The sequence below is a fragment of the Mchenga conophoros genome, linkage group LG6, assembly GCF_057382185.1.
Source record: "Mchenga conophoros isolate Kocher_MC1m ecotype Shallow Benthic linkage group LG6, M_conophoros_male_GT1.1, whole genome shotgun sequence".
NCBI lineage: Eukaryota > Metazoa > Chordata > Actinopteri > Cichliformes > Cichlidae > Mchenga > Mchenga conophoros.
The window spans coordinates 9,263,274-9,273,162 of NC_140531.1; the positions used below are offsets into that span (position 1 = coordinate 9,263,274).

General features: G+C 38.0%; 1 protein-coding gene across 1 annotated transcript; it reads left to right on the top strand.

The window, feature by feature from the left end:
• On the top strand, positions 1-1,850 carry LOC146572046 (serine protease 1-like). Its single transcript, XM_085278570.1, has 5 exons — positions 1-254; positions 349-522; positions 972-1,033; positions 1,331-1,473; positions 1,554-1,850. Exons 2-5 carry the CDS (start codon positions 353-355, stop codon positions 1,710-1,712), a joined length of 534 nt encoding a protein of 177 aa, XP_085134696.1. The 5' UTR covers positions 1-254; positions 349-352; the 3' UTR covers positions 1,713-1,850.
• The last annotated feature ends 8,039 nt before the right edge of the window (positions 1,851-9,889 follow it).

Here is a 9,889-nt window from a genome sequence, read left to right on the forward strand (position 1 = left end):
ACAATATGTTGTTCAGGTGGTAAGCCAACCATCTGTAAGTATATTACTCTTCTCTCAGGTTTCACGGTGTGCACAGAGGTGGATTTGCACAAGAGAATCTTTCACGACCATAGCTGTGAGAAAAATGATCGTCTGTATCACGTGCACATAACTCTGACCCATGGAACACATTACCATCATCTATGTGGCGGCTCTCTGATCCACAGCCAGTGGGTTCTAACTGCAGCTCACTGCTGGAAAGATCAACCTGGATGGTGAGAAATGACTGTTTCACATATTTTAAAAAAACCAGTCCAGAGACAAAAATCATTACTGGTATTTTGTTCTTTTACCATTTCCATTGTTTAGGACTATGTCTGCATATGTAGGAATTCATCCAGGTCCAGGAAGAATGGTGACAATTATTGATCACAAAATCTTTGAGGACCAAACAGGAAAACATGACATCATGCTTCTGAAAATCGACCCACCAGAGAATAAGATTAAGCCTGTTGTCTTCCCTAAATGTACACGTCGCAAAAAGTGAGTTTTGAGTAACCTTTTAAGTGTAAAGTTTGAATTCCTTAATATGTTGACATAATATGTATTTTTCTTGTTTAGTTGGTTGGTTTTTTAAACTTCCAGGAAGAGCAAAAAAATGTAGCAACATCTGTAGTCTATGAACAAAATGACATCATGCTTTTGAAGTTACAAACCCCCATTAGTGACTGCAGAGCTTCTTTATTAACAATAATGTAACTGAGACTTGAATATTGAGCAGAGGGTTCTGGTTTTGATTTTAGGTACCTGCTTAGGAGCTACATCCATGATCTATAATAACTGACAATAAAACACGAGCATGAGGAAATGGAAGGAAATGTAATGTTTTAATAAAATGTTTGAATCTGAAAAGATTAGCTGACTTAGAGTGAACTGGAAATACTCAGCCTGCAGACATGGAGATGGAATTTTATTTATTTTTTAATTTGTAGGATGGATGTCATTCAGATTGCAGGCCATGGTGGCTATACGGTTGATGTAAACTACAACAAACGTAAGACCAGTATTGTTTTGATTATTTCACAATTTTTTAGTTTATATTATACTTTGATTTTGTCTTGTGTGCCTGTTATAGTTACTTTTTCATTTTATTTGAAAACTGTGATGACATAAAGTATTTATTTCATTTTTTTGTGGATATACTGTCAATTTCCCTCCTTTTTAAATGCTGCTCAGCTTCTTTTAAAGAACACATTTTGTTCCAGAAATGAGGCAAAGCATGTTTCTTTCAATATCTGATTTCCTTGCATGAAACATGCAGTAGCTTTTGTTATTTTCCTTTTTTCTCTAGTCCCTGATGAACCGCCTCATCTCCAGTGTGCAAAGATGCATGTTGTTGAGTGTGAGCTTAACCTCCATCCATGTAATTCAGCATTCTTATGGCCAAATGGAAACACGATGTGTTACAAAGAACCTCGAGTGGACATATGTAAGGTGAGTTACCATGCTGCCAACATTTTATCTGTATCATTATCAGATGTTTTGGTACAAAATATTTATGTTTTCTCTCTCAGGGTGATTCTGGTGGTGGAGTGATGGCCAAAAACAACAAGATTCATGGTGTGCATGTTGGTGGTTGTGAACCTGCCTGTATCGGACCAACTATTTCTCTGAAGGTCTGCTCTTACATTGGTTGGATAAATCAAGTCATTACACGGAGTAATGGAAAATAATAAAATTAAAATAACATTCAAAATAAACAGTCCGCTCTGCAAGAAGCTGCTTCGGTGTGAATTGTTTCTACATGTGAACTTTCGATTGTTAAAATATAAATACGTCATGTGTGTTTTCAATGTAGTTTCAGGCGTCAAGTAGATCATTCAGTTGTTCAGAAACTGTGAAGTTTGCATGAAGGTTGTTGGGTCCTTTTTGCCAGATGATATTAAGTACAATTACTACAGTAAAGTACAAATGTAAGGAATTTTTACTTTATTTTATTTTATTTGGTCTTTCCATCACATTTGTGGCTTCTTCTCCGTTGCTTCTAAGTGGAAATTGGTACATTTAACTTCACTACAAATATCTGACATCTTTAGTTGTTATTTTACAGATGAAGATTTGTGCTCATGAAACACATGAAGTACAATTTTGTTTCTGTAGTTGATCAATCAGTTATTTGACTTGCATGAATTTAGCAACTATTATTATATGTTTAATCTTTAAAAGTACTTACTGTTGATATTATTTTCTGTAAATTGTTCAAAATCATAAATGTGTGAGAAGCACTCAATCAGGGGCGACTCCAGCATCAAACCTTTAGGAGGGCTCAGCTCAGTCTTAATGTCATGCTTTTAGTGTTGCCTTCAAAAGAAATGTAATTTTTGGATGACCTACAGCAGTGTCTAAGAATAACAGATTTTAATATAATACATCAGCTTTACGGTGGTCACTTTAGTTTAAAACCCGATGCAATGGCACAGTCATGTTGACCAGTAAATTTCAAAAACAGTTTAAGAAAAAGCAGATCAGAGGAGAAACCTGCACGGCATTGTTTCAGTCTCTTAACCACATAGAGGCCAGTCCACCAAATCATCAAGTATTTAAAGTACCATTATACAATACAGACAGTTCAAAATCCCCCTGCGACTCCACCTGCACAAGAAGCAAACTGGTAATAGAGCTGGTTTTAAATGGCAGCTTTTGAATTCATGCAAACCCAAACACTTTGTTGAGCAGACTCAGCACAGAGACTCGTGTACACCAATTCAGAGAGTGGAGAACAGATTTGTAGTCTGTCACATCAGTATAGTAGCATTCATCCTGTTCAAGTTTACAGTGATGTGAATGCTGCTAAATGCTATTATTCACATTAATAGCAGAGTGCTACTGAAAAGCACACAACGCATCCATTTAATGCATGTAGATTGTGTGAAAAATCCACCTGATCTCTGTTAGTTCCAGTCTCTCTGTCCGCGCTTCCTCTTTGTACTGACAATCACACACAAACATTTTATATTCAACTAAAACAATAACGAAAAATATATTCTTGTAATAATTATTTTAAGAGCATCGTTTGATAAGAGCATAGCACCCTGCTTAGTTATGAGCGATCACCATAGATGAATGTGGGCAAAGCTAAAGTGACATATATGTAGCCAGGTGGAAGGTCTTTATTATCGGACATGTCCCTGACTTTGACTTCATGTCCACTCTTACCCGTTTCTTATATGTGCTGAGTTCCTCCATCTGTCTCCCTCTCTGTCATCCCCTCTCAGTCTTTGTGCAGTCACCCAAAGGTTAATTATAAAAGTATATCAGAGTTTACAACCGAATAAAAGGCATAAACTGGTCCATATCAGTTTGCTGCTGCTGGCGAGGGCGTTGCTAGGATCTTGAAGCATATAGGGCTTACAACAGCCCTGAAGTCTTTTGAGTTTTCACTCAATAACAGCACCTTTTAAAGTTATTTGTTTTTATTTATTTAAACATATAGTAAAATTAATATAAAGTGGTAAATGTTATGCACTACCTAAAGTGTGAAGTCACAGAATGATACTATTTAGTGCAGTTTTTAATCATTACCAGTCTTCATCTTAGAGCTTGTGCTCTTATTGTGCCATAATGTCTCCTTTTAAACTGTGTGGATGTTCACCTCTTCTTCATCCTTCCTGTTCCTTTCACCAAACTGCTCACTCTTGTTCTCCTCTGATCTCACTTCCTGTTCTGGTTATAAGAAGAATGCAGTCAGCATGTGTCAAAGACACTCCCTCCAAATATATGATTTTTGATATGATGATTAGATATTTAACATTTTATTTATCAACTATTTTATGCACTAAATCAATTATTAAACAAATATCATATTGTAGAAATGCAAATAATAATGCACTAAGCAGTTTCATGCCACAAGAGCTAAATGGTCACTTCACTGTATTTATTTCCCACAAACTACTATACCTAGGATCTTCAGGTTTCCACTATATTTCATTAATCTGCAGCGACTGTAGAACATAAAGTATATTGACCTCTATTGTTTTCTTTATGACTTGGCCTGAATACACACACATACACATCTTTGAATAGCACAACAAATGAGGTAATTTTCCATGTGTTTTAATAGGTTTTAGTGATTTATGGGTTTTATGTATGTGTGTGTATTTTGGTCTTCAGTGTAAATTTATACAAACTGTAATTATTTCAGATGAAAGATCCGTTATTTAATGTTGCTTTATGTTGACTCTATGGAGAATAAAGCCTTACATGAGTGTTGCTATTTTTAATTGTGGAGTGGAAGACCTACTGTACTTGTTGTTTAGCCTGTGATCTGAATGATGAATTTAACCAAACTGAAAGCAAAGGTTACAGCTGGGATATTCCACACATTTGAAAGACTCATTGTGTAACTCAGATGTTTATGAGCTTTGATCACTCCAGCATAATAATTATCATGTAACTGCAAGAAGACTTAATGAAACTGAAACAATGCACCCTAACACAGGCATTTGAACTGTAGGCTAATGAGTACATGAAGTGTACCTCTACAGCTGAAAAGAGTTTGCCTCTATAATTTCTGGATCTACTGATTTGTTTCTGATGTATCTCTTCTTTTATTTAGCCTGTATTATGAACAGAAAGATGATGAAATCCTCTTTATTTGAGAAAGTGTCCTTAAACTATTTTTCCTCCTTCTTACTGAGTTTCTGAGCTACCTCTTTGTTAAGTGAATAAACTATTTGAACAAGAAAGATATCATGGCATTTATGATGATACTCTGTGTGTGTGTGTGCGTGTGTGTGTGTGTGAGTGTGTGTGTGTGTGTGTACGCTCGGCAGAGGGGAGGTCAAGACAGGAGCTGAGTTGACCTGGTACATCAAGTTTGGATTTGCCCAGTTGTTGGTAAACAAAAAAGATTTAAACTCAAAAGATTTTGAGTTCATGCACACTGGAAAAAAAATTCTCTTCATCACAATCATTTGTTTAAAAATATGGCTGTTTTACTGATCTATGGTTATTATTAAAGAGGAAGGAAAGAAGAAGAGGAAGCCTGAGCCCAGGTTCTGTCCATTTTCATAACAAGTGACAGCACAGACATCTGAGCTTTTTCGTCATAAAGATTGTGATGTGAAGCATCAGCAGGTAAAGTGTCGTTAAAGTGTCACTTCAATAATGCTGCTGGCAGAAAGAAGTGTTGACACATACTAGCTTTGAATAAAAGGCTTAAAACACAAACAGTCTAATCCTGGGTGTTGCTTTTAAGCTTAAAGAATATAATAAGTTCTAAGACAATTCAGTTTACTTCTTACTGTCCATGTTGTGTTGTGGTATTTACTTTATCATGAATGTACGTGATAGGTTTGTAGCTTGAACCCATCCGCTGGAACGTTGAAGACAATATAATTACACTGCTAAGCAAGACACAAATAGGCAAAGTTCTTCATGTTACTCGTGCACGGGAGAGACCGGACAGAGTGCCGTTCCTTCACTTGACCCCAGTTGCTCTCGTCCGTTCTCCCGTACCACTGTCCTTTTATTGAGGTTACATGAATATGCATAGGTTCATTAACATGTGACGTCTACATACACACAAAGAGTACCTTGCCTGTGTGTGTGTGTGTGTGTGTGTGTGTGTGTGTGTGTGTGTGTGTGTGTCGGGTACTGCTGATCAAAGGGTCATAAAAGCACACAAGCAAACATCCTTGGTCAGGAAGAGGGTAGACCCCCCCCTCATCCTAGATAACACAGTAAGGAAGTCCAGCAGTTCATTTATACACAAAAAGCACTTAGACTAGAACAGACGTAATTACGTTAATCCTACCATAAAACAATAAGAGAAGGTATGACCTCTCTCATGCTCCCAGGATGTAGGTGTGGAATGCACACCAAGCCTCTGTAGCCTGTTAAAGATCACACAACTTATCACTACACAATTGATTATACACCTCTAAGCATCTATGGTTAAATATTTCTAAGCATAAATGACAATCAACAATACAAACTCTAACATTCCCCCGTTTTTGACCTTTATGCTAGAAAGTTCCCAGTTATGAATACCTCATGTCTGACAGTTTCAATGCAAACATTTTTATACTCAGCATATGTCAAATCACCCTAAATTATTGCAAAGATACACAGTTTAATAAATGTATTAGCAGTTATCCCATTCATTGAGCTCATCTCATGGCAAACTGCATCTTACGAGCAACCAAAGAAATTGTTGATTTAATAGTGAAACTAAGAAAGTAACATTTTCAAACACATCTCAGCTTGGTGGTGCTTCCTCCAGGTGTGCACATCACATGTCTCTCTGCAGGGTGGTTTGAGTTCTGCAGGACGTCATAATGTCTCTTCCAGTTGTTTCATTGTCCATAGGACCAGAGTCCAAATGTATGTAGAATAAACATTCAAACATACCAGTTAGTGTTGTTGTTTGTCAACATGGGTCTCAGCTATTTCCAAAGCTGCAGACCTCTCAGCACCCTAGTTTTATGGCCTCCACCAACCCCCATCACCTCATTCAAGCCTTCGTCCTGTGAGGGGGATATTTATGACTCCTTAATTGTCCACGCTCTGCAGAGAAACACCTCTGTGGAAAGGGTGCAGGGTTCCGTTGTCTTACTGCTGTTATGATCCCAGCAGCCTTCAGAGTGTCATCATATGCACATAGGAAACTGCTGTCATCACCACCACAGCTTCTGGTTCCTGTGCTTTCACAGAATCATGATGTCATCCTTAGACTCCCTCTGCGCTGTCGATGGAGCTTGGCACGCTCCCCTCATCCTTCAGGTGCCCGTCTGCTGTCCACAATCTCCTCTGTTGGCCTCTGGAAAGCCCTTTTGGCACAGCTCTCATTCCAACGCAGTTTCATGGTCCTTGCTGTGGCTCCAAAGTCTGATCTCATGATGGGCCCCAACCAGCTTGACCTTTGACCTCAACCACTGCCTGGCTGTCGGCTATGCCTGGAATGGTTCACGCTTCTCACTGGGCCTCTGAAGATTTCTCAGGAGATTACTGCTGCACCTGTATTCCCTTGCTAAAAAGAAAAACTTCTATTTGGAGAGCATGTCAACAATCATCAAACCACATTCTTTAGTTCAGTGAACTTCACTTATAGGCCATCAAAGCCTCATCTGAACATGGATGCACCACTTGCATAGATTTAATACTTGTAAATAAACGGCTAATCACACAAATCACTGCAACAATAATAGTAAACCTTGTTTAATGTTAATTCCTGGACCCCTCCTCTTGACGCATGGGCACCCCCACGCGTCAACTCATCAAACCTGGATCCCTGTCTTACAGAAAAAGATTAGCTAGATCATGTCCCAGGCAACATCAGGGCATCTCCTCCGGAGTAGCTCCGTAACCCTGCAATAAAAGATGTTAGTGTGTCTTGCATATTAAGTTTGCTTAACACCTGGCTCCACCAGGAGCCTGCATACACACCATCACGGCCTGGAAAGAAAAATCTGGAAGTGAAATCAAACTTCATACCTGTAAACAATTGTATCATAAGAGTAATAAGCATTCAACATCAGCAAGACAAGTGTCATGTGCAGGTTTTCTCAGTAAACTACAATCATTTCCATAATTTGCCTCAGACATGGATCATCCCATGTACTCAGTCAACATTAATGTAATCAGTGACTACTCTTAAGCAAGGTCACTCCACTCATATATTATTATGGGTTCAAAAGTGGCCAGCAAATGAGCCCATAATAAACTATTCCATAAATACCGTAATCTCTTATTTGTTTTACTCATGTCACTTGTCCGCTTCAGCTGAATCTACTACAGCATTCTCAAAGAAACAAACATTAGCAATACACATTGACTGTGGTCAGACGGAGGTCAGACACAGGTCAACAGATTCTAGAGGTGCCATAAAAAAGACCATAAAGTCAACCATCCCTTCTCGTGGAAAGAATGTCATTCACATATAAACCCAAAAATCCTATAGTAAAAAAAAAAACATCAACTAATCCTCTTATAAACCACATGATCAAACACATGATTAATCATCTGCTGTAAAAAGAAATGTAAATGTTAGCGCTGCGCAGGTGTGTACACTTTCTCACAGTAATGTCTGTGAGCAACACAAGGTAGGGAATAACACCTTTGGTAAATGCACAGACACAGAAAATGGCATTTCACAAGTTAAATCATCATGCAACCTCGAATGTTGCTGTCATCTTTCTGCTCCTGTAACAAAAACACATAAATTCATCCACCTTTGTCAGGTGGGGGTTAACTTTGAGTCGTGTTACATCAGTAAAGTCTTGTCAGCTTTTACCAGTTAGTCAGTTTTTTTTCCTCTTTCACTCATACATTCATACATGCATTCTTTCTTTCTTTGCTGATAGTGGAACCTGTCGTCGCATTCAGTTTCCACTCTCAGCAAAATGACGTCATTTCAAAAAGAAAAAGAACTTCTAGATCAGATTACATCGCTGTATCCGTTTTAGGCCGGGACTTTTATTTAATATTGTCCCAATAAGTGGCTTTCTCCAGAGCCCATTTTAATGTGGAGAACTCACTTGTAACGACTTTCTCGACAGGTCGTATAGCACTTTTAATTCCCGACGTGCAGATCTGCTTAAAGAAAAGAAATCGACAAACAAAATCAGTGCCTGTTCAAAAGATAAAAATGAAAAATAACAGAGATTATCAAACCAAACTCTCAGTGCACTGTGAAAGTATCAAAATAAAAAGGCCTTGTTAAGTCATGACACAAGCTCCTCATCTCAGGAGGGTAAATCATACCATTATACTAATCGGCAAGCTCGACTTCACAACAGAAGAAAAATCATCAGCTAGATTCACTCCAAATCAACCATCAGCTGCACAACACACACATAAGCCTAATGTCTTATTAGCTATGAGTTTAATCACCAGGTCTGTGCTCTTCACTCATTTAGGCCACAGATCTATTTTATTCAGTTTTCCTGTTCCCGTCATCATAAAACATGTGACATGCTGTCATGCACTTCACAAAAAAGTTTGTTCTGACGTATTCAGAGTTGTGTATCTAGATACAGAATTCACTCGCACATCAAAACAGGAAACTCAGTGTTTTAGAGTCTCCACTCTAACAAACTCCAACACATCTCATTCACTCGTGCTAGAATTCAATCACCTTTCATTAATCTAAGAACGATCAACTAATTTGCATATCAGCTATTAACCCACTAAGTTGACAGGACAACAGAAAAGCATGTTCAAAAAGTTATCACTAAAAGAGAATTTCCCTCATACAGTAAATTTATAGTAAACTTGTGCTGCATCAATCAAGCAGGAAGCTTCTCCCAATTTACTATATTAACAACTAAATTTATTGTCTGATCACTGGTTGTTCAAACCAGGATCTTTTTTCCCCACAAAAGTTAAACTGTTGTCCTGCAACCTAGAGAGTCAATTTTTTTTTTTTTGCATTGGATAAATTCAGCATTTGATAACAAGTGTCTGCTAAATTGACACTATTTTAACACTGATGAAAGATGACAAGCTAATTTTCATTGCATGTGTGTGGAGCTGCATCTCCAGCAGAGCATGTTCTTAAAGCTGCCTGTCCTACACACTTCTCTACTATTATTTGATCATTCTGTAACTAATGTGCTATGAGTCCACTGGTTTTTGCATCACACTGAGTGACTTGGACAAGATGATAAACAGACTCACACGCTTAAGATGTTGTCTAATCTTCATGAGCTCTCTTGTGTTTGTGTTAGTAGGGTTAATGCATGTTGTGCTTGTGTGTGTGATTTTGTATGTTTCTATTTTTGCAGTGTTTGAGACTCCTTCTCAATTTTCCAACTTAAGCAGTCAGTTTTCTTTTCCCCAGGTTTGCTAACCCAAATTTTGATTTCCCACATTAAATAATTCCTGTGTTCTCACCTAGTCTTCTCACTCT

Coding starts and splice junctions, on each gene's coding strand:
- LOC146572046 (XM_085278570.1), top strand. CDS start 353: ATGTCTGCATATGTAGGAATTCATCCAGGTCCAGGAAGAATGGTGACA. Junction 523..971: donor AAATGTACACGTCGCAAAAA/GTGAGTTTTGAG, acceptor TTTAATTTGTAG/GATGGATGTCATTCAGATTG. Junction 1,474..1,553: donor CTCGAGTGGACATATGTAAG/GTGAGTTACCAT, acceptor TTTCTCTCTCAG/GGTGATTCTGGTGGTGGAGT.